At 32.4% G+C, this 25,952-nt stretch overlaps 2 protein-coding genes across 13 annotated transcripts in view; both read left to right on the forward strand.

Moving 5' to 3' along the window:
- Positions 1-2,236: 2,236 nt before the first annotated feature.
- LOC132731847 (uncharacterized) lies at positions 2,237-15,869 on the forward strand. Its single transcript, XM_060718131.1, has 5 exons — positions 2,237-2,460; positions 4,869-5,270; positions 9,844-10,028; positions 11,356-11,560; positions 14,296-15,869. The coding sequence occupies exons 1-5, from the start codon at positions 2,403-2,405 to the stop codon at positions 14,394-14,396; spliced, it is 951 nt and encodes a 316-aa protein (XP_060574114.1). The 5' UTR covers positions 2,237-2,402; the 3' UTR covers positions 14,397-15,869.
- Positions 15,870-23,119: 7,250 nt separating this feature from the next.
- The window catches only part of LOC132731855 (fibrillin-2-like), a 30,215-nt gene continuing 27,382 nt past the window's right edge, over positions 23,120-25,952 (forward strand). For 5 of the 12 annotated variants that reach the window (XM_060718144.1, XM_060718148.1, XM_060718152.1 and 2 more), the window contains exons 1-3: positions 23,123-23,211; positions 24,823-24,888; positions 25,183-25,255. In XM_060718144.1, the coding sequence (XP_060574127.1) occupies positions 23,182-23,211; positions 24,823-24,888; positions 25,183-25,255 (169 nt within the window). In that variant the 5' untranslated portion in view covers positions 23,123-23,181. Of the gene's footprint in view, positions 23,212-24,822; positions 24,889-25,182; positions 25,256-25,952 lie in introns of all 12 variants that reach the window. The other 7 variants (XM_060718146.1, XM_060718151.1, XM_060718153.1 and 4 more) reach the window with 3 other exon arrangements.

Raw genomic sequence — 25,952 nt, forward strand, 5'->3', positions numbered from 1 at the left:
AGTCATTAAATTTAAGTTCTTATAAAGAAAATTGTAAAAATGAAATGAGTTTTAAATATTGTTGGAAATTAAACTTTTTATTGAATAAGTATTGAAGTTTTTTTGCCCTCATTTGAAACAAAGTGACTTTTAATGCCCCCAACATATAGTCATTGAACTGTCTAGCCTAGGTTAACCTAAAATTCCAAGTTGGATTTTTCCTAAGTTCTACCTGTACCAATGGCTTCATAATTTACACACTTATTAATCAATACAAAGTACATTTACATAATCTGGGCAAGTAACAAAACTATGGCTTTCATTTTTACCAAGTTTTTGCCCTTTTCAGCACTTTGAACATGAAAATTGTTGACCTAAACCGGCAAGTTGGATAATCTTATGTTCTATCTATACTAATGGCTTCATAATTTCCACACTTCCTAATTAATACAGTACATGATATTGCCAAGTCATATAAATGTGCCATCCATTTTTAGCACACCTGTCACAAAGTGACAAGGTGAGCTTTTGTGATCACTTTTAGCTTTTTAAAAAACCCAACGAGCTAGACCTTAGATGTTTAGCATGAAACATCTTCTAATGGGTGCCTACCAAGTTTGTTCAAATAAAAGCCCTGGGGTTTAAACTGGCCCTGCTCCGGGGGCCTATATACAGGTGAGCGACTTCAGGGCCATTATTGGCCTCTTGTTTTAAGTTATTACCCTTTTTTTAAATCCCATTCTGCATAGCGGAAAGAAAATTATAGGAGTGGTCTCCATCTGTCAGTCCATCCGTCCCTCAGTCTGTCCATCTGTCCGTCCGTAACACTTTTGTGTCCGCTCCAGGGTCAAGATCACCCTTACTAAAAATAGAAAATTGGATTCCGGACAATAACCAGAAATAGGAATGAAATAGAGATATCAAACTTGTTGTATATCAAGCTTATATATGAAGACCCTGGTTGGTTTTGCATTTGGATCCGTGGGGTCAAGGTAAGGGTCACCGTTACTAAAAAATAGAAAAATGGTTTCCGAACAATAACTAGAGTTAGGAATGAGGTATTGTCATTAAACTTGGTGTATAACAAGCTTAAATGAAGACCACGGTTGGTATTTGGAATCAGTGGAAGAATATACTAGACATGAATTTCCAACAAGTTTGGTGCTGTTCTTTTATTCTTTGAATAATTTTCTAAGTTGATTTTTTTCATATCCTCTAGTAAAACACAACAATTATTAAAGCACAAAACTAAATTACGCAATTACGCAAGGTTACACTAAATTTCTTTATCACTCAACCATAACCTTCACATTTATGCATATTGCACGTTTATAACGATCTTTATACACCGATGCAGTCGATTTATAATTTTTTTCTCTGATAAAGTTTGCAGTATTATAAATTAATTAACAAGTTATATGGTCGTACGGCTTTGGTTATATATAAAAACAACCGTTTATATTAAGTCATAAAACCTGTCAATTTTATTTGTTTATTTATCTTTTTATTTATTTATGTGTTTTTTCTGTTATTTCACATAGAAATAAATAACCAATAATGAATGAAGATACAGCGATGTTTCAATAGAAAACATGATCGGATCCAATCTTATCAATTTTGCATAGTTTTCCTTTCCTGTCCAAATACTAGTACCCAAATCAAACGCATCTCGTACCCTATATAGCCTCTTTTCCAGAGTCCAAAATATACATACCAAATGCACATTGCATCCCGTAAAGCCTCGTTTTTATATATTTATTTTTCAGAGCACAAAATATCTATATATCAAATGCATATCGTAAAATCAGATGAATTCCTTGTTATACTATTAAAGATCTGTTAAAATGTTACAAATGTGAAATAAAGAGGTCAGTATATATACATTGTTAAGAACAATAATGATTCTATTGGACTCTTACACAGCACAAAACCTATATCAGAGTCGGCTAGTGCCTCGTCCAACTACAATATCTGACAACTGTGTAATCGTCCAGCAGAATTTAACAACAATTTATAATTACCTCATATAATATATATAGCATGAACCCAATCCTAACATACGACAAGTGACACGATTTATAAACATTTATTTATAAACATTTATCAATAGTTAATGTTTGGCCAATGCCTATAAATTCATTATCGCATTTTATAGGGTCCTTAAGCCGATTTATAACGTCCTATGGAGTTCTTCAAGCTCACGATTTATACCTCAAATCACGTGACATTATTTGCTTTTCTGTGAGTAACACCGTATGACATCACGGAATTCGGAATACGGTAAATTATTCAAGTTTTTAAAAAATATATTGTGCCCTGAAATCCTCTAATGTGATACAGTTTTATTCAAATTTTCATACTCAAGTTTTTGTGTTATTACAAAAAAGGATTTAATTTTTTTATTGGAGCAACATAATGTAAATATGTGTAGCATTGCAGTAAAATGTTTCGCAACAACAACATTTATGTTCTTCGCTCATGGTAAGTGAAATAATAGTTCTTAACTGCCTTTTGTGCTTGGTTTATATTATAAACAGCATGTAAATTTGTAACAGATTTTGGAAATTTTGGCCTGAGACGTTTAGAAATCTAAAAAATGTGTGATAATTTCTTAGACATTGTCAAAGCTAGTATGGCAAACAATATAGCTATGTATTGCTAAAATGCCAAGAGAACGTTCCACGCAGTCAGGGCTGGTGGTAGTGGGAGCCCTTCTTATTAACTTTTTGTATTAACGCCACGTTAATACGAAGAGTTAGATAAAATTCACATTAATCTTCATAAATAAACACATTTCGTTTTCTTAAGAAAGGGCAAATAAGTGTGTTACAATGTTTTAGTAATGGATAAAGAACACGTTGGATGCTTAATGCCATTAAAAAGAAACGCTGAATATATGAAATAATTTGTCATCAACCTAATCACAAAATCTGTTCTTATTGCAAAAAAAGTGTTAAAAAATATAATAATCACAAAATTGTAATAATTGCAAAAGAATTAAAAGAATTAGAAAAAAAAAAAAAAAACGGATGTATCAAAGCTGTAATTAAAATTAACAGGTCAACAAAATTCAAAATGTTTAAACAAAAAAAAAAAAAAAAAAAAAAAAAAAAAAACACACACACACACACACACATTTGTGGGCCATAATGGGCCTTTTTAGTTGTAATCAGTGAAAGAAATGTTCATGCGTAAGAACAAAGAACAACAACTTACAATGCAAGTTGATCAATACATTGTTTAACTATAAACTGAAATAAAGCTGCTATTTTTATACAGAGAGTTTGTTCTTTTCAGACGTATGGACATTATTTGTTTCAAACTGAATACAAAATTTATTAAGACTATTATGTATATGAGCCGTGCAATGACAAAAACAAACATAATGGGTTTGCGACCAGCATGGATCCAGACCAGCCTGCGCATCCGCGCAGTCTGATCAGGATCCATGCTTTTCGCTATCAGTTTCTCTACTTGTAATAGGGTTGGTAAGCGAACAGTATGGATCCTGATCAGACTGCGCGGATGCGCAGGCTGGTCTGGATCCATGCTGGTCGCAAACCCATTATGTTGGTTTTGTCATGGCACGGCTCATATATAGTATTGAGGAGCTTCACATAAAATAATTATGTATATGTCCATTTCTAACGGGTGACCAAGATTTTTGAGTTTCCGTATCGGTCATTCAAACAATGACCTTTTTATATGGCAGTTAAACTATCGTACGACTATATAAGTATCATAAAAGCCTGACTATCATTTTTTTCACACTTATTGAACTCTTCGTGTTTGAACCACGTGATCACCCAAACGAAATCAATATCAGATCAAATCTTATAATTTTGCCTCGTTTTCCTCGCCGGAGTCCAAAAATCTATATCAGCTGCATACCTTGTCCAATATGGCCTCGTTTTCATTTTTAGTGTCCCAAACATCTAATAAAATACATATCGTACTCCATTACAATTTTGAAACTATGAGGTGATTATACATTGCCGATTCCAATAGAATCAGTATTGTACAATGACCTCTATTTTTTACACAACCACTTTTTTTACAAAACGTTGTTACTTCACTAACAATATGAATTTGATATAAATGTTTGGACTATGAAATTTATCATTTCTTCGTTATATTATTAGTTATAAAGATTTTGACATGTTATATGTATATAAACGGTTATATTGCAAACAACTGTATATATAAGTCAAGAATATTTATAACGAATTTATAATACAGCAATTTTCCCTTTTCTCTTAGAGAAAAAAGTAAGATTCAGCAGCCGTGTATATAAAACCATAAAATCATCACGACCAAATGAAAAGCGACGTTACAGCGCGTAGTATTATATTGTATATACCATTATCGTATGTCCTTATTGGATTCAAATCCTTATTGAAATAAAGTGAAAAATCTATGTTAACATATGTGAACGTGTTTATTAATGTGATATACTGTACCTTTGTTTGGTTAGTAGACATTCTGACTGTACTGAAATATGTACTGAAATATGTCACCTGTTGCACGTCGGATCGGAATATTCTTCCCAAGGGAGCCGCATTACCACAAATGGACAAATGGACACGCGGGTCATCTCCACCCATATACCCCTCCCTTGATACAGAATTTAAATCATGTAATAATTAAGTATTCTTGTAACACCATGATATATATCATCATGCAAGGTTTGAAGGAATCATGTTTACCCCAGCCATTTTTCTGTGAAATCTTTTTGTAATTTGGTGGAATATCTCATAGGTATTTGAAATAAAATGTATAAGCCGCCTCATATACATATGTCATTATTTTGCAGTTTTGCTAAAAGGTATTAAGTTGTATCTCGATTCACAAAATATGCTATGCTCGGTTACCATACATGTTGTATATAGTTTCAGCGCAGACGATGACATTACAGCCAAGTTCGATATCTGTGGGTGGAGGCGTCGCTCCAACGGATGTTGTTGTAATGGAATGTAAATCAGAAAGACTGATCTCTCCTCAATCAGTATATTCAATGTACATCAGACGTGAATCCATCTCATTTGCTGAAATAGAATTAGGAAAATCAGCGGTAGTGAGCCAGAATGCACCAAGTGATATTAAAGCTAAGACTCCTACGTTGGAAGGAAGAATTGACGCAAACAATTTATATAACAGCCATTTGAAAGCAACATTTCTGGTTTCAAAAATGAACTGTAACGATGCCAAGTCGTACCAATGTGTTATTACTTACAAACCAGTTGGTATGGATACGACCACACGTAGTGCTGAAATGGAACTACGCGTTAATGGTTAGTAAAAGATAAGAATAGATGATAATGAATTAGTGTAGTTTTAATACTTAATTATAGGTAGGACATATGTATAGCGCTAACATTTGTGTGCTTGTATATAAAGGGTTTTATTATACACTCCTGGCCTTAGTTATGTGATAAATTATATCTTCAAATTACACTCCTAGATAGCAAGAGAATTTTAAGTTTGTAGAACAGGGTTCAAGAAATTGTGACTCGCCTTTTACCGCGCTCGGATAAAATCGCGCTCGGAGATTCACGTTCGGCGTTTGGACAAAAAAATCAAACAAAAATCTGACATGATATAGTCCAATATGAACTTACAAGCTCGCGTATACTTGTTTTTTTTTTCATTCTCCATTTTGGCAACTTTATCAACAGTTTAGCCTGATTCATATAATGGTCTCATTGGCCCCCCTTGCATTACTAAGTCATATGAATATTATATATCAAAAAGAAAAGGAAAAACAAATATTAGTCGCATTTAGTGAATTACTGGATTCAAAATTAGTAGGTCACCATTTAGCAACTTCAATACTATTTAAGGACATGTCCTTAATCCGTACTCTCAGCTCCTGAAAGGGCGGATGACCCCTTATTAAAGTTAAAACATACACACAGTACAATAGCTGATTGAGACAACCAGATATCAATCGTGCGGTTGGATTTCACTCTATGTACAGTGCTGGAGCAGTACCTATATAGACTCTTGCAGAAATCATGATCAAAAAGTAGAAAGATATCGCTTTTTCACCGATTGTTTTACATTTTCCATTCATTTTCGGATATAAATAGTTGTGAAAAGATTATTTAGATGTTTAAAGCTCATTCTGTTGAGTGAAAGGCGAGATTTTACATTTAAGCAATCAAACGACTTATCCGGTATATGCTGGAAAACGGTATTTTGTGTGGTCTTCGTATTGAGGTTATCAGTAAAATGTACCACAAAGAATTTTGTCTGTCCTACTTGTCTTTGTTTAAATCAGTGATTATGACAAGAAAAAAAATAATTATATTAATGTTACTTGTGTCTATAGTATTTCGAACTTAACACGCACTCAAACGTTAAACAGTTAAATGAATAATGATAAAGTTATAACTTTTCAAAGAAACAAAATATATTTGAGCTTAAAACGCACTCAAAAGCTTGATAGTTTATTGAATAATGATATTAAATTTCTATTTGAAAGACCCTGTTCTATCTTAATTTTATGGAGCAAAACTGATAATTTATAATAAATTCATGTGTATGTGTGTGTGTGTGCGTGTGTGTGTGCGTGTGTGCATGTGCTTGCGGGTTTTTTCTCACTTACACTGACATTCCAATTACTTGTAACTATTCTTATGAAAGTATCCGGAAAATATGTATTATAAAATTAGACTTTGTGGGAAAGGCTGTTGCTAATGTTGTTATAATTTGTAGCCCAACCATTTGTACTATACTTATACATGTTATATGTACATTTGTTTTTGTGTTATTCATATCTGACATGTATTGTATAGTTCAAATATTATTAAACTAACTAATGATAAAATAATTACTTATCAAAGAAACAAAATATATTTGAGCTTAAGACACACTCAAACGCTAAATAGTTTGATGAATAATGATAAAAATTTAATACTTGTCAATTAAACAAACTTGTAAACAAAACTACTGAATTTATATACACTTAATTCTTTTTAAGTGCTGACTGTAAATATACTATATACATTACTATTTATGTAGCATTTATTTATTGTTGGCTTTGTTTTTTAAACTTAATGTCTATTTGAATATATTGAATATAAATCACAATCATTTATTGTGTAACAGTGTAAGCTATAGCAATACGTGTACTAATGTGGGACAAAAAAGGTGTAATGTCTTATGTACCATACATGTACCATATAGCCTGGATATGAAAAGTATTATTTTTATGAACAATTTAATTTTTTGAAAACACGCTAATTAGCTAACACGGTATATGAAACTTTGCCCCAACCCCCTGCTAATTAGCGTGTTTTCGCCGTTTTATTTCTTAAATCTCGCTCTGCGTGGCGAGGTAATATTTATTAAATCGCCATTTTAACTTTTTAATTCTTTACTTTTCGTTTGGTGGGGTCGCGATGCGAAAACACGAATGGCACCAATCAGCCACCATAAGATTTTTTTTCTACTTATTTACTCCCCTGCATTACTTAACCTTTTCCCTGATAAAAGCGTGTTTTGACGGCTTTTTGCCCCCCCCCCCTTTTGAGGACTCAAACAGTGAAAAAATGCCCTATTTAAGCCCAAAACACTGTTTTTCGTTTAAGAAATGTTGTTGAAAAGTGACCACTTTCTCGGCGCGGCCCCAATCAAAATGATACATCAGGGGGTTGCCAGAAGGGGATGTGCTCCCTTCTGTTTAGGGGGTGGGGCGGTAGTCCCCTCATCGTAAAGAAAATTTTGGACTTGTGACAGACTAAAATGGCCAGGTCGATCTGAAGGTGACGTGAAACCAACGCTGAAAAGCCTTTTACTCTATATCATTGCCTTGAGAAGTTGCATCACTTAAAAATCAGTTTTGATGGAAAAAACAATGCAAAATAGTGAGTTTTTGTAATTTTGAGACGTCCCCCGTTGCCACGGTAACAGGAAATTTAAACTTGAGCAAATTGTTACAGAGGTTATGGTTCAGTCAACATATGTGCCAAGTTCCATCAGTATTGAAGCATTTTTCATAGTTTTATAGCAGTTGGAACTTGTAACAGGAGACTTTTTAGTGAAACGTCCATTTTTCATAATATGCTCATGGGGTAAAATTTTAACGCAAATCGAACAAGGAGTCGCACTATATATTTAATTTCAATTTTATCCCATGTTTACATTATACTTTATTGCCTTTTCCACATTTTTTCCGTTTACAAGTGCCACGATTTATTTATATAAGAATTTCAAATATTATGTTGTAATTACAGGCTTCTAGACCTTAGGCAATATAAGTTCCTTTAAAATACTTTATAAAAAAAAAAAAAAACAATGTATTAGATGTCCTCCTTTATAACAAAAGATACGCCATAAATGTGTGCATGGTCGGGACCCATATTTTAATTTTCTAATCATTTGTTTGCTTTAAGTACTTAACATATTTAAAAATTTAAAATAGGATTTATCTTCCCATGTATGATTCACGAGCACATGACTTGAACAAACAATGTTTTAAGGCCCATTATGCCTCAGAAATGCTTTTATTTTTATTCCTCAAAAGTATTATGAAATTAATGTTGGTGTTCTATTATTGTATCCAAAAAATACTCATGGCTAATTACATGAACCATGTTTTTTTTTTTTGTTTTTTTTTTGCTATAAGTTATTATAGTGATTTTGTATGGAAGTCAGGATACTACTTTGTTTACATTTGGCTACTTTTATGAAATATTATTTCGCATTTATCGCTATTTTAATCAGGTTACAAATATCTAACATTTCATAAACCATCATTTAATCATTAGGAAATTCATGTTCGTCCGTTCTAAAGAAGTAAAAAAGTTATTTGTTTCTGATGCATAATGTGCCTTTAACCATTCTCTTGTAAACATACACTGATCTCACCATACCTTCCTTTTTCAAACTTGACGACCAACAATTTGGAACGCCATATCCTGGGGGGGGGGGGGGGGAATGTGGGGATGAATAAGAGTTTGATAAGCTACTTTTGTGTCAAATTGTCAAAGATGTCTTTCTAATCCCCAAAACAGTTATGAAAAGTGGGGCTTATCTTTTTTCTTTTTTTTATTACCGAAAATAATTGAACAACTGAACAATCATTTGTACGTCTGATTATTTTATTTAAATTGGACTAATGACTCAGCTAAATGAGATCATGCGTTGCTAATCAACAACATTGATTTCCTGTTGAAAATTCTTTACACCTTGTATAATGTAAAAAATGCCTATATATTCAATTGATTCATTAATAGTTTGGAATTTCGAATATCTTTCACCTTTTAACAGCGTTAATTCCTTCCGCCTTGCACACAAACGCACGCACACAAACACGCGCGCGCGAGCACTCACGCCCTTTTATTACTCGAATCCCTAAAGTACTTTCTTGTCCTAAAGACACGTCCCCTATTCAATGAATTCTTTTCTATATTGCCTTGCTTAATGAAACGCCATATGTTGTAAATGGCCCTAAAGTATTGCACACATGAGAAAACAACAGCAGCAGCAACAACAACAACACAACACCAAAAGGATAAACAAAGCACTACAAGAAATAAATACAGTTTATTTATGTAACACATAAAGACATAGCATATGACATTGTATTAATTTACATTTACAAAGGAGTTTAATAGTAAACGAAATCAGCATGCATTTTGTCCCCTAGTCGCTTCCGTTATCGATAACGGCCCCTGGATCAGAGGGAACTAATTTTTTTTGAATACATATTTCATCGTTCAATGCGAAAGAGCGTCAATATCATATGGACTTTTCTATCTTGGTCTTTTGGAAATTTGACTCCTTTATAATTAAAGGGAGCTGGACAACTACATATATTCGGCCATACAAAGATATTAATTATATGATGTACATTTTTAGTGCTACCGAGAGACCTACAAATCAGTGCTGCACTGTCTGAAGACTATGGTGTTGTGCCGATTCAGAACCAGTCAATTATTGACAGAGGGGAGCAGGTAGAATTCTCCTGCACTGGTTACATTGGTAGCTCCCAGTCTACTATCATAGAATGGTTCAAGAAAACGCCTCCTAGCACGTTCTTTCAGGTAGGTGTATTCTTCTTTTTACGAGCTATATCTACAAGTAATAGAAATAAGAGCATAGAAACACGAAGCTATCTGATTTGTACGAGTATTAATCAGATTGCCGATTGTTTTGATGTTCTTTCTCCTTTGTATCATAGTCAAACATAAAAAACGTTCCCTCTGTTACAATATGAATGCCCAGAAAAAAAGTAACCAATGAACGAGCATCTGAATATAATATTTCTGTCGCTTTCTCTCTATTTACCGTCACAATAAGTAAACACGAGCAAAAATGAGCCAATCAACGGGCACTCTCTGGCGTGCGGGTACCTAATACCTGCACTCTAGTTAACGCACTGTGCATGTATATGTATACGATTTAACTCTGATACATTTTCAACAGAAAGGTCCCCAAACAATGATACAATAAAAAGTTATACACTGGCCTCTTCAGAAAATTGATAGTTGTACAGCATCAGCGTCACTGTTTTGGTTATTTTTTTGTATCAATCACTTGAAAAGCGTTTCTTTGAGACACAGACTACTTAAATTTGTTATATTCATTCATATATTTCGGCTACGGTATTAGAATTTGTCACAACACTATTATTATGCATCCTTTTGAGTAATTGGGTTTAACGTATACATGAAGGTCATATGGCGACTTTCCAGCTTTACTGGTGGAGGAAGACCTCAGATGCCCCTCTGTATATTATTACAGACACAAGCGGTCAGCTGAATAGAACCACCGACTTTCTGTACCTAAAGATGTGAAAGGCAAGAGGTTTGAAACCACTCGGGCACGGGTACCTTTTTGACTCTAAGCCACTTTGTGAACTTCTATAATTAAATTTTTATTTCCACATCCGTTGCAAAATGACCTCTTGACTCCAAAAAACAAATGCCAAAGGTAAACTTAAGGTTGTTGGTCGCTCCCCAAGAGGTTTAAGTCTTAAACGAACGTAAATTGTAACAACTTGTGAACATGGAAATCCATGTGCTAAACTACATCCATTAAGTGTATTCATTAGAAACTTCACACTTTCCTTTATGTATTTGGCCATCTAGAACGAATATTTTCTAAATTGAAACCCTGTGTGACCGTACATGGTTCCTGGTTTTGCTATTTATGTTAAGATTGCGCTGATAACTAATTATGGAAGAGATTTATTCGCAATTATGTATCTTTTTCTTTGTGAAAAAAACTCCTTTATTTAGCATCGAACTCTGATAAAAATATTGCACACAATTGAAAATATTTCGATAAACACAACAAAATTGTACACATAGCCTTTATTAATCAACATAAGTTAGTTGCACATGTATTTGATGTTTTTGTTACATCTAGAGACACTTCCCTACACAAGCAGACGACATTATAGATGACGGGTTACCTGTTTCTACACAATGTGAATACATGCGCACCTCGAAATTACGCTTCACTATGACGTCATCGGAAACAGCAAGACCAGCGTTCCGGTGTGAGGTGGCGACACAGCTCTCTTCCGGTGGAGAAGTACGGGTACTCTCCGAGGAGTTTCATTTAACACCAGGTAAAACTTTATATACGGCTGAACAAGCTATTCACGTGTTTTTATATGAGATATAAATCAAAGAATTATGCACATGGATAGCTCGACTTTCAGCAGAAAAGAAGGACTCTACTACTCGCAAGGCGTCGGAATCAGAAACACCGTCGGCGTGATAATTTGTGTAAAGTTTTGAGCATCTTGTCAAGGGGCAGGACGTGAATTGGTTGCAAACTTGACAAAATGGCGAACACGGCATGATTTTTTGAAACGGGTGAACGAAATTTTGCCAGGCAAGTAGGTTTCTTTGTTATTTTGAAATTCATTAGTATGTCTATTCCATAATGCAATATATATGCCACACTCGCATAAAGGTTTCAGCATCCTAGATTCTGTTTTAACGAAGTTATTGAAGATATAAACTGATCATGTAAATATTTTGAAATTTGGCATGTGACTGTTTTGGTCGGTTTTTCTCCTAATTTATATGTCTTTGTAAGTTTTTGACTGCATTTAACAATAACAAAATATGTTTCTGTCAATGCTGTACAAATGGTTTAGTTCGCAAGTCCGAAGATAACGTTCAATACACAAAAATATCTTGTTCAAGCACATTTTGGTTGCACATTTATACTTCAAGCATTTTTGGTTGCAAACTTGTGTGTCAATAATGTGGCATGCATATTTTTAGCGAAGAATAACTAATCATTTTTTTTTAAATAATAAGCAATATTAAGGCAAGTATACCCGTTCATCTAATAAGAAATATATATACAAATTGTGCATGCGTGCAGATATATCCTAACACAGGGTCTTTCAAATAGATATATAACAATATATGCTAAATTGAAGTTCAGTTGTGTTTATCTTCATCATTTTTTTCTCCTCGATATACTTCTTTTCTTTTTACAAAGTCTTAGGACTTTTTTATTCCTTGGCATGACTAACTGTAAAGGAAAAGAAAAAGAAAATAGCAACAAACAGCTTTCATTATTGTTCTTTTTTGAGATTTGATATGAATTTGATTATATAGTTGAAAAAAACATGTGTATTTAAATTGTTCCTTATTATTGACCAAAAATTCCCTATCTCGAACAATGACTTTAGGTAGTTTTGTCACGTATCAGTCAAGGTAAATAACCAATCGTATTTCATTTATATTATGATCTGATTATCAAAATCATCTTTAGAATACTAATTGACATATTATGTACAAATCCAAAATATTGTAAACAAGCATGTCATTTTAACCTTTTGGTTTGTAAAAATATTTTAAGTACATTTACATACTTTATGTCTAAAGCAACTGCTGATCTTTTCTCAGAAACAAACAAATTAACATTTCTTGTTGTTTTAATAAACTTTGGAAATTTTGCCGAGTAACATCGTATGTGTGCACATGTCCTTAAGTTTATAAATGATGAAAATAATTCACTTACATACAACAGTACTCTCACATACGTTTGTTTTGTATGTAGTTTTCATTTGCATTTTACATATGATGACATATTTTAGAATTGAAGTATCAATAAATATTTTTCTATATGCTATTATTTTGTTTGCAGGCTTTTACTGATGATTATAGTATTGAATTGAGAACCATGTACAATTGTTGTAAAAGAAGAAAGTATAAATAACATTAATTTATAACAAAAACAAGTAACAGAACATAAATGTCAATAATTGCCATTCAAAATAGGTTAATAAATATAACCTTAAGGCTTCTACACTCCTTTTGCAAAGTTTTACTATGGATTTCAATAGAATAAGAATAAGTTTGCAACAAAAAATGATTGAAGTCTGCATCCAAAATGTGCTTGAACAAGATATTTTTGTGTATTGAACGTTTTCTTCGGACTTGCGAACTAAACCATTTGTACAGCATTGACAGAAACATATTTTGTTATTGTTAAATGCAGTTCAAAACTTACAAAGTCGAATATATTAGGAGAAAAACCGACCAGAACAGTCACATGCTGAAATCTTTAACCGAGTTCGGCATATATATTGCATTCTGGAATAGACATACTAATGAATTTCAAAATAACAAAGAAATCCACTTGCCTGGCAAAAATTCGTTAACCCGTTACAAAAATCCACGCCGTGTTCGCCATTTTGTCACGTTTGCAACCAATTCGCTCGCTTGAACCAAGTGTGCAACCACTTCACGTCCTGCCCCTTGCTTGTACAACTTCGTATCTAATTTAAAATCACTAAAGATGTTTGCTTTTTTCTTCACAATTGTCTTTTCAATTCGTAATTTGAGGGGAGGGGCATTATTTTCCACGGCCCATAAATTTAGCATGCATTTGGATTTTTGTGAAATTTGTAAGTGACATCAATTTTATAAACTACCGAAGGTAAAAATTCATAAAGTTTATGCATATCCAGGTACATAAATGGAGGTCACTTTCCATGGCCAATAACTCTGACATGAATTTTGGCAGATTGATGACCTATGTGAACATACACAAATTCCTGGGTATATTATTGGCATGTAGATATTTATGGTATTCTTCAATCGTTGAATATCTAACATGCTCTTCGTTCATTATTAAAACATTATGTAACACATAAAGAATTTACAAAATATGGATTTCTGAGACATAATGCTAATAAGTCAACTTCATAAATTGATCTTTTGACATACAATACATAATAATCAAGTATATGCATAATAAAGCGACATACATGGAATAAGTTACGAAATCAAAATTCTTTGCAGTTATTTTGACTTTGATTCTCCTTTATATTTGCAGGTTTCAGCCCTTCAAATGGAGCGGACAAATTAAATGCGTGGGGGAATGTCTTAGTTTGGACTTTAATTTACCTTTCTTTAAAAACAATTTTCTGTAACTGATACTAACCTTATTAAATTTTGTATTAGTTTTTTTACTGTACCAAAAACGGTGGACACTTATTACACTTAAAGGTTTTACTATTTATAGTAACAATATTCTTACGTCATCATTGGAGGCGAGGCACACGAATCACACGAGGCACACGCATTGATACAGAGGGTGACTGAACTAAATACACACTGTGGCAGATATTCCTAACAACGAATAAATGGAATGTTAAGATCCACATGATTTATGAAATTCAACTTAAATGCACAAAAAATCTGTGTAGTCGTGTTTAAGGACATTTAAGTTAAGGAAAAACAATAAATTGTATAACATGCTTAAGGAGCTCTTCTATGGTCCAAAAGCCAATAAACATAAAATATCAATTTCTGATGTAGACCAGCTAAAGCGTTTGAAATAAATAGATATGCAAAATTCAATAAAGAAATATACATGTATCCAGAAATAAATCAATTTTGGAATGATCTGAAAAGTTGGTGTAGAACTACATCATATGGAACATTAATCTCGAAAAAATTATTTCTAGTTCCACCATGGCAAGAAACCTCAGTGGAGTCCGTTTAAATTCAGCTTGTTTTTATTCTGACATTGAAGACAAGTACCCTATACGTCTTCAATTTTAAGATTTCATTGGATGTATTAAAGATATAACTCAACTATAAAGTATAATATCATTTCTTGTTTGTATACATATGCGATGTTTAAGTTAAAAGTACATGTATTGCACATTTGAGCAATTTTGTTTGCATTTCTTTTTTACATGAACAGGTAACTCCGTCATTACAAAATCTCTTGTCTGAATATCATTTCATTGTACAACTGTGAAAGTTCAAAGTATTGCTATTTTGAACAATATTGTTAACATCTTATTTATAATATAAGTAGATAACTCTGTTAATACAATACTGTGTCTGAATAAATGTCCAATGTGTTAAACAAATTGTCTATTTGAACAAAACCGGGAGCATTTCTTTATTACATGAATAGATACATGATTATATCTGATATTAAAATATGTTTCTCATTTGAGCAATATCTTCAGCATTTTTAGTTGAATAGATACATAATATATATGTTATTAAAATATCTATTGTCTTAATTATGTTCACGTATATGTTCACTTTATTGCCCATTTGAACATCTGTTATTACAACCGCTTCTGTGTGAATATATGACCAATGTACATGTCAATGTTTGTCGGTTTGAACAATCTTTTTTTAACACGAAAATATATCACTTTTATACAAGCTTCATAAGGTGCTTTTTGTCAAACTGTAAAATGAATATATTCAAAGTATTTTACATAGGAACAATTGCGTTGAATATCTTTATAACATAAATAGATAACTCTGTTAATATACATAATTAAATGGATGCTGTATTTGTATAAATAGATAAATCTACTATAAAATATATCTGTTCTGTCTAAATGTGAAATGAATACAGTAAACTTCACTTATAGCGAACACGGTTATAGTTTGTTTGTTTGATTGTTTCATTTTACGCCTTTTCCTAACAGTATTACAGTCATATATTACAGTATTACAGTCATATAGGCGGGACGTTTCCTATCTATCGTTCCTGGAGAGAAACTACCTTCATCCTCCGGTTATAAGGAACAATTAATTTTGGCACGAATTTTGCCTTTCTTTATTTAATTTAAAATATACGGTTATAGCAAACACGTTTATAAGGAATTATCGCTTATAAGGAATTCATTTCGTAGTCCCAATTTAGTTAAAAGTACAGAAAAATACACTTTTATAACGAAGTCGAAAACATCGGCTATTCGTAAATAGATCCCGCATGTACTTCAAAACATGAATTTGTATACCAGTACGTTATAGTTTTCAATTTAGAATATTTAGCATGAGTTCTAAGATAATTTATTCATCACTAAGATAAAACGTTTATTACTTTGATTCTAGTATTTCTTTTCTTTAATAACTTTGCTCGAACAAAATAATGCATTGATCCCTTACCTGTCCAAGAAAATGTATTAAAAATAGAATATTGTAAAGTGAACAAAAATGTAGTTTACACATTGCATATTGCATACACATTGTTCACTAAATTAATAATAAAGGTAAAAACATTTTGCTATATAGCCCTTATTACGTTAGCCACGCAGTAAAAATATGGCGATAAATTCTGCACTGCAAATAACATGTAAATTACTTGAATTGTCAATATTTTACTTTTCTTAAAATCTTAGTTCATTTTTCTCAAAGTAGAATTCCTGACTCCCTGAGAAATTTGCAGGAAAGAAATGAATAAAAGAAGGATTTTCATTGGCTACTTTAAACTTGTCACATTTTGAATTATTACATTATTGTAAATGTCGAGTACATTGATAAGAATGCGTGCTTCCCCATCCTTGTACGTCATGAATGAAATAATCATAAGTAATGTTTTTGTTTTGAATATCATTTTACTCGACACTATAGTCGAAAAGTGTGCCATAGTACTAAAATGTTTTTGAACTGTCAATCAAACACCAGTTTATGCTAATGACGACTAAGATATGTTTAAGATTCCTAATAAGAAAGTAGGCAAAGTCGATAAACGAGAAGTCAGAATAATTAAATAATTATGTCCGTTCATTTTTTATAATTGTTTAAAAAAATATTTATAGCATGTCAAAGCCCTTGACTTCCCCATATTATGATGAGAACTTCAACTTTTATTTAATGATTTAGAAACCGAAAGCAGGGAACGGTAATCACTGACTGCGGTTTCCTCGTCACGTAGGTTTTCATTTTTATTAAGTATTAATTACGACACGTTTTTTTTTAGCTGAAATGAACAAGTTCTTACATAGTTGATTGAACTTAGGCAACCAAACAGAAAAATGTTCCAAGTTTAACGATGCTACATTGTATATCATTAAGATCAGATTTGAATTGTAATATTTCTTGACGATTTTTAGCCCGTTTTGAGACGCTTTTTATTTCTGTGTCATTCAGCACATTTTCCTCCGAAAAAACGAAATGAGCAAATGATCTGAAATTTTGCACGCAAGATGAGACTTAAGCAAACGCAATATTGTATATAAATATTGATGAAATAAAGGGAAGTAAATGCAAATAAAACACTCTTAATAAATTTCGCGAAGTTATTTCTATGTACAGATTTTTTTCATTTGCTGTAATAGGTTGTCATGTCCTGGTTTGAAAGTGAACCACTAGTATTGCCTTATACTGGCACATAATAAAAAGACTTCATTGCATTAAATATAATGTCCAGTTATCAGCAAAACTATATAGTCAATCTTTTTTATGAATCTATCTGGGGAAAGCATTGTTGTGCATGTACCCTACCTATTTTTGTTGCTACGGGCGACTCCAACGAACTGTAGCTCCTAAAAGCATCTAAGTGATGCTAGATTGTTTTCTAAATTACTTTTGTGGTCTAATAAATGGAATAAAACCTTATTTAAAATATAATCTTATTATCTTGTGTGCGATGTAAGTGAATATAAGATATTACGATGTTTCGATTCAAACTCACCATATGCCATTTTCAGTATAAATAGTCTTTATAGAGAAAAAAAAACATATGTATATAAATGGTTGATATATTAAACTGAATTATCAATAATTGACATTTTGGTTTAAAAACTAAGAAACCGTAGTTAATGGTGGCTGATTTGGCGAAAACACGACAGAGTGGTGACTTTGTCGTATTAATCATCGGAGAGAAAATAGAACATGGCACAAAACAGCTACCATAGCACACTTTAGCTGCCACCATGCCGACTTAATTATGCTATTGGAGGGGATTTAGCTACCCCTTTGACAACCTAACGTGGATGTTTAAGGACCTCCACTGTAGACAAAAAGTCTAAAACATAAAATTTAAATTCCTACATCAAATGAAGCATTTGAAATGGAAAAGTCTGCAATAGGTTATTAAGAAATATACTCAGACTTGAATTAAATATTGATTTTTGTGCGATCCTTAATCCGATATGAGTGAAAAGCGTCGAAACGTTTTTTCCTTCATTTCTGGGTTACTTTGCACCATAAAATGATAAATCGAAAAAAAAAAAAAAAACACAACAACACAAAAAAACAACACAAAAACAACGGATTGTAGAAATAATCTATGATTTTGCACACAAGTCATTGGTCCAGACTTTCATCGAATGATAACGAAATCTTGAGGAATTATTTCAATTTCTGTCATGCGTAAACAAATCTCATTTGAGTACCTTTAAAAAATCAGCAACTAAACTTATTATTTATACAAAATGTCGTATAAAATATCTTCAAGCTACATACAGCACACGTTGAATATGGATAGTCAAATTTTTTATATCGAGTTTATATTGACCTTTTACAAAGAAGTATATTAATATACATTTACACAGAATGATCGGAAAAAAATGATAATATATCTCACCTCAGTACAATATGGTACATTAATTGTATGAATCATGTCAAGGAAAAATAAGATCAAAAGTATGAGGTGTTTTAAGGGTGTTTTAAGACAGAGTCTGATTTGTCTAATGCATCGTCGGAACCCACGGTAAACATTCCGTATACGGTAAATAACCTGGATTACCGATACGGTAAATAGCCTGGGTTACCGAGAATGGGTCTAATGATGCGTGGTATAAAATTATGTAGGATGTGACGTACATGTATGAGGGAAAATAAAAAAGTATGAGGGACACTGCAAGATGTATGAGGTGTAAGAAAAATACAAAAAGGGAGATAATAAAGAATGAAAAGTAATTAGATGAGGGGTGTGCCATGAAGGGTATGCGGGTAAACTTGAGCATAAGTTTCTAGGTACAAGCTTGAAGTATGAAAGGTGCATACATACATATTAGGTGTATTGCAAGCAGTGTGAGTGGTATGGTAACAATTTGAGAGTTAAGATAAGGGGAATGAGCAAGAAGAATGAGGGCTGAGACAAGAGGTATAAAAGGTAAAACAATATTTAAGAGTAATGTTACAAGAATATGAGTTAATATACCAGATGTATGAGGGTTAGAACAAGAAATAAGAGTGAAGATAACAAAAGTATGAGGAATGAGCAAGAAATATGAGTGAAGATACCGGAAGTATGAGGAATGAGCAAGAAATATGAGTGAAGATACCGGAAGTATGAGGAATGAGCAAGAAATATGAGTGAAGATACCAGAGGTATGAGGGATGAGACAAGAAATATGAGTGAAGATACCGAAGTATGAGGAATGAGCAAGAAATATGAGTGAAGATACCAGAAGTATGAGGGATGATACCAGATGCATGAGGGATGAGACAAGAAATATGAGTGAAGAGATCAAAAGTATGAGGGAAAATACAAGAAAAATGAGTGAAGAGACCAGAAATATGAGGAATGAGACAATAAATATGAGTGAAGAGACCAGATATATGAGAGATGAGACAAGTAATATAAGTGAAGAGATCAGATATATGAGGAATGAGACAAGAAATATGAGCGAAGATACCAGAAGTATGAGGGATGATACCAGCTGTTTGAGTGATGAGACATGAAATATGAGTGAAGAGACCAAATGTATGAGGGATCTGAAAAAAAGTATGAGTGAAGATACCAGCTGTATGAGGGATGAGACTAGAAGTATGAGAGGAGAGACCAGCATTATGAAATAAGAGTTGTAAGGGAGAGGCGTGAAGTTTGAGGATACAACTATTTATATTGATGAGATGAAAAATATGAGAGCTTGTTAAATACTTTGTTTTGTCGAGCTATAAAAACTTATCTTCATTCTGAGGGTGTTGACAGAGGACAATAAACTCGAGTTATAGGACAATAAACTCGAGTTATAGGTCGTGATGTATTTTTTCAAAGCCATACCAGATGTTAGCTTAATACACGTGTGTATGTTCTGACTGTCCTCTATAAAATTTGAAATATAGTTATGAGGAAAAATGCCAATGGTATAAAAAAGTATGAGTAGCCAGACAAAGTACTAGGAGTATGAAGAAAAAGTTATGAGTTATAAGACAAAAAGTACAAGGGATATTAAAAAAGTTCAGAGTTTTGAGACAGATAAAGTTTGAGTATGATAAAAAAAGTTATGATTAATTAAGCAGAATGTACCGGAGATATGAATAAAGTAAAGTTATGAGATAGATAGTACAAGGAGTGTGAAAAAAAATATGAGTAATAAGGCAGAAAGAGAAGAGGTATAGAAGAAGATATGAGTAATGAGGCAGAAAGTTTTAGGGTATGAAAAAAGTTATGAGTAATGAGGGAGTAAGAAGAAAAGGATGAAAAAAGTATAAGTAATGAGGCGGAAAGTACGAGGGGTAAAATATGTATAGGGTAATGAGTCTAAAAGTAGAAACTGGAGGTAAATAGTATGAGTATCGATGCAGGAGTAGTTGGGATTTATAAAACATGAAGAAAAGGTAAAAAGGTAGAAAGTAATAGGGATGTAAAAACATGAATATTGAGGCAGAACGAAAAAGGGGTAAAATGTGTGGGTAATGTGGCAGAAAGTAGTAAGGGTATGATAAAAAAGTTATGACTAACGAGGTAGTAATATGAAGAAGTATACAAAGTTATGAGTAATGAGGAAGAAAGAAGAATAGGTATAGACATGTTATGAGTAATGAGGCAGAAAGTAGTGAGGATATGAAAAAGGTATGAGTCAAAAAGCAGAAAGTAGAAAAGGTTATACAGAGGTTATGAGTAATGAGACAGAAAGAAGTTAGGATATGAAAAAGTAATGAGTAATGAGGCAGAAAGTAGAAAAGGTGTAAAACGGTTATGAGCAATAAGGCAGAAAGTAGTTAAGGATATGAAAAAAAGTAATGAGTAACGAGGTAGTAATAAGACGGAGTCTACAAAGTCATGAGAAATGAGAAAGGTATAGAAAGGTTATGAGTTATGAGGCAGAAAGTAATGAGGATATGAAAAAAGTGATGAGTAATGGGTCAGTAATAAGGAAGCAGGAGTATATAAAGTGATAAGTAATGAGGCAGAAAGTGTGAGAAGTATGATGAGAGGTTATGAGGCAGATAATTCTCTGGGTATGAGACCAAAATTATGAGTATTGAAACAAGATTGAATACTTACAAGGCATACAAAAGTATATTACTGTAAATGCGGATTTACAATATTTGATTAAACAATTATACTCTCATAACTGTTTTGTTCATGAAGGTTATTGTTTGATTTTTTTAATGACTTATCGATTTTATCCCAGCGGACACATAATATCTTGATAGTGGGGCATATAGATAGCGTGATACTTTGAACACCTTGACCTTCACTGTAAAAAAGTTTATGATTTATGTCCTCTTAACATACTTTGTTATTAATTTAACATTTTGCTCTCACGTGAAGACCTCATGCTAGCAGCATGTGTTCTAATTCAAACCGTTTTTATGAAAAATAAATGAATGATTTACATCAAACAACTTGAGTCATAGGCAATATTAAACACGTTAGTTATAGAAAATTGGTAAAAGTATTCAAACGTAGCCCTAATAGTTAGAAAGTGGTAACAAAATAAGTAGATATTGTCAAATTAGCTTATTTATAAAGAGTAAATGAATTTACAATACGTGTATGTAAAAATTCTAAATTCTTGATGCATTTTCTATGAAGCTTGATATGTCTTAAAATGCCATCATTTTCATATACAAGTTATATAATGTCAGAACAAAATCAGATAACTCCCCCCCCCCCAATATCAAATAAAAAATTCGTTATTGCTTTGGTACAACCCTAAGTCAGTCCGGTTTATCTCAGATTAGGAGTTGCCGCATGTTAAGCCGGTGCGACATCATAACCGGAAGTGACATACCTTAATCCAAGTAAAATATTATGGTTACTCTAGGCATAGAGAGTCGTTTTCCATAGAATAAAAATACTGTCAGCAAAAACAACAACAACAACAAAAAAAAAAAAAGAACAAGAAAACCCCCAAAAAACAACAACAACAAAATACCCCCCCCCCCAAAAAAAAAAAACCCCAAAAGCAAAACGACAACAACAACAAAAATAACAGCACAAACAAATAAAAAAAATTAAAAAAAGCAACAACACATTTTTGGACCCAAACCTTATAATAAGAGGCTTATCGAAGAGCGATGTACTCCGGCTGCATTTTCCTGTGCATCCGACATTTAATATGAACTGAAACTAAGTCAGCTTGAGGACATGAACATTACATGCGATGCATTAATTGTTTAATAAGAGATACGTACACCAATATTATTGGCCTGTAAAATTCAATTTTTTTTTTTTGAGAAATCTGAAGAATGAAAACCGGTGTATCAAGGTGTCCTCATTTAGCGGTGTGAAAGCTTTGAAATGTCGTCCAGAATTTACAGGCCAACCGTGCAGTGAGTGTTTTATACACTTATATATTATAAATATATCCTGTCACATTTGTTGATGTCTTTGTAGAAGTACTTGGTTCCATTTATTGTGTGGGCAGTGTGGTTTTGTCATAGCGAAGCTTGTTCAAAACATTTTACTTTAAAAAAGAATTGGTGTTGTTCATACGAATCAAAAGCTGACATTTTCCCCAAAGTATTTTACTTTAAGATTGCTTAAGCTTGACAACTCAGGAGAGCAACACAAAACTTATAAAATTGCCCCCTTGTAATGACATAGAAATTATACGTCAGGTAACAGGTGTGCGGGTCAAACATATGTGCGTTTATAATTTAAAAAATAATGTGTGGGCTTTACATTTATCTATATAACGCCTTTTTGAAACGGGATAATAACAGTGTTTCTTCAAGTTTGTTGCTGCTACAACTTGTGTGTGAACATTCTATTTCTAAAATGGCACGGAAACTTATTCTCCAGAAAGTGGTGAGTTGAAAATGTTAATACATTGTATATTTATTGCATTTCTTTCTATAGTTTGTGATAATTAATGTGTTTCTTTTGAATTATTTTTAAATATCTCTTATTCATGCAAACATATTAAGTGGAAAGAGCTGTTACACATTAGATATAATTCTTTTGTATCATAGTTTCTGAACTTTTCTGTTGAAAATTGTCAGAGTTAAATCGTATACACATACATGTACAGAGCGTTAACTGGTTTGCAGATATTATGTTACCCACACTTCAGATATATCATACTCAGATGCTCGTTAATTGTTTTTTTTTTTTTTTTTTTTTTTTTTTTTTTTTTTTTTTTTGGGGGGGGGGGTCATATTGCGACAACAGGGGAACGTGTTTTCATTTTTTGCCTATGATGCAAAAGGAAGAGATATCCTCTCAACCTCATATATTTTTACGGGTTTTTGTGATATAATTTATAGAAGTTTGAAGTTATAAAAAGTTATTATTCTGATATCGTATTGAAAGAAAAAAATGAAGATCATTGAATTAATATCTTTGAATTTTTAAACCTGAGAATGGGTGCACGATTTTCAAAATCAAGGCATTTTAAGATTTTAAGTACATTATCAACATGTGTAGCTCATTCATAAATAGTTTCCTGTTAACTTTTTTCTTTCTTAAAATATAATGTAGGTTTTTTTAAACTTAAAAAACGTTAAAAAATCTAGTTTATACAAATGTATTTTTTTTAAATGTCTCGGATGATAGCTAAAAGTCACTGGAGACATTGTATTGTGTGAAGGTAAAAAAAAAACAAACAAAAAAAAAAACCCAACAAAACAACATAAATTATGTCGTGTATCGGTTTTTACCATGTGTGAATTAGGGGTGTTGCGTTTTTTCTTTGTCGTTTTTGAAAAACCAATAACCGGTAACTGAGGTTAGCTGAAAACTTTACACATTTTAGTCTGATTATAAACATTATATTTGTTTCCTTTATGTCAAGATATGAAGTTTTTTTTTTAAATCTATTATTCCCCGATTGCCTGCTATCTTAATATTCTGTATGGCACGGTATTACAGGCAACATTAGAATATGTTATAGCTTTTGATTACAACAAAATACACAGAAAATGTGCTATTTTTATCTAATTAGAAAATAGTTAATGTTAAAAATTAAAGAATTATTTTTAGTGCGGACGGTTTTAAATGTTATACACGGTTATTAGGACGCCGTTTAAACTCTTATCATTTTTGTTAATCGTTTCACCCCCAGTGGTAGATGCAAAGATAAGTAAGTATGTGAATCAATTGATATTAGATCTGAGATCGATATTTGATCGGAGATCGATATTAAACACTCAGCAGGACATTGGCACTTTGTCACATTTCATGCCAGAAGTAAGTTACAATTGCAATATCCTACCGAATGCACTGCATTGTCCTAGTCTGTCTTCGTGCCAAAGTCATCCACTTAATATAAGTCACATAGATGGTCATAGCCTACGTTTTAAATATATGCGATTTTTTTCGAAATTCTGGTAACATACCGTTTTCACTTGATTATTTAAAACCTCATTTTTCTGCTGCCGTTTGGATGTTAATGCCTGATGATAAACTTTTCTGTTGCAGATACTGGTGATTGTGATTTTGGGTTCGGCTAAAGCAACGCATAATTGCAGAAAGAATTTTCCAGATGTATGATTTTTTCTATAAACTTTATCTTTTTTTTTCAGTAAATAAGACCAAAATATTCTTTAGTTTATCTTATAATGTTTGAATTTAATCCAATTTCCACAGATTTGAAACGAATTTAGGATATATATAACAAATTTTCTTGGTTCTTGAATAAAAGTGATAATAAGAAAACACACAAGCATAGTTCTAGGTCTTTTGTGCATTGTCTGTTCGAATAAAATCATGGCTAACAATAGTATATCACTTACAGACTTTAATTTATGTATTAAATTCTTTATTGCATTTTTAAAACAGGATTGTCCGGCTGGCGAGTTTTGTGCTGCTCCCGGCAGTTCTTCCAATCCAAGTCAATTCAAATGCTACGACTGTAAGTTCACTCATATTGTCACCATAGTCCAGTAATGGGTTAACTAATTTATATAAAATAGTTGTAAATCTGTTACTTCACTAAGGTGACGCTATGATATTTATTTATTTACTTTTGAATCAATTTCTGTTTTGGTATTGCACAGATAATAAAAATCGTACATTCTATCTTGATTTAACGTTTCTTAATATATGAAGAGTTAAACCAAGTTATCGATCATTGTTGTACAAAATATGCTCTCTTTTAAAGCAGCACGCCTCCAGATTCCTGCTAATATTCATGAAAATTTGAAAATGTATTCAAAAGTAAAATATTGTTAAGCTGACAGAAAATGATATGCACATTTCAAGCGGCACTTGCATCCAATGTTTATTACAAAAAAGAGGTCAAAATATGCAAAATTAACCCTTACTGCGTTAGTAACGCAGTAAAAATATGGTGAAGTTTTCTGAAAAATTAGCCATTAATCGCAAATAAAATGGAAATTTTTACTTTTATCTTGAGTCTTTATACTTTTCATACATTTTTCTCAAGTTTTATTTTCTTGAAATACTTTTGCTCATCTGGAGGTATGCAGCTTTAAAGTCAAATACACGTTAAACGAACTCCACTGAAGTCCCAACCCCTTTAATATAAAATTTGAATTTCTTACATAAAACAGCTTGGGCAAATACAACAACAACAACAAAAAAAAAAA

This window comes from Ruditapes philippinarum, unplaced genomic scaffold, assembly GCF_026571515.1.
Source record: "Ruditapes philippinarum isolate M1 unplaced genomic scaffold, ASM2657151v2 ctg4888_1_1_1_1, whole genome shotgun sequence".
NCBI lineage: Eukaryota > Metazoa > Mollusca > Bivalvia > Venerida > Veneridae > Ruditapes > Ruditapes philippinarum.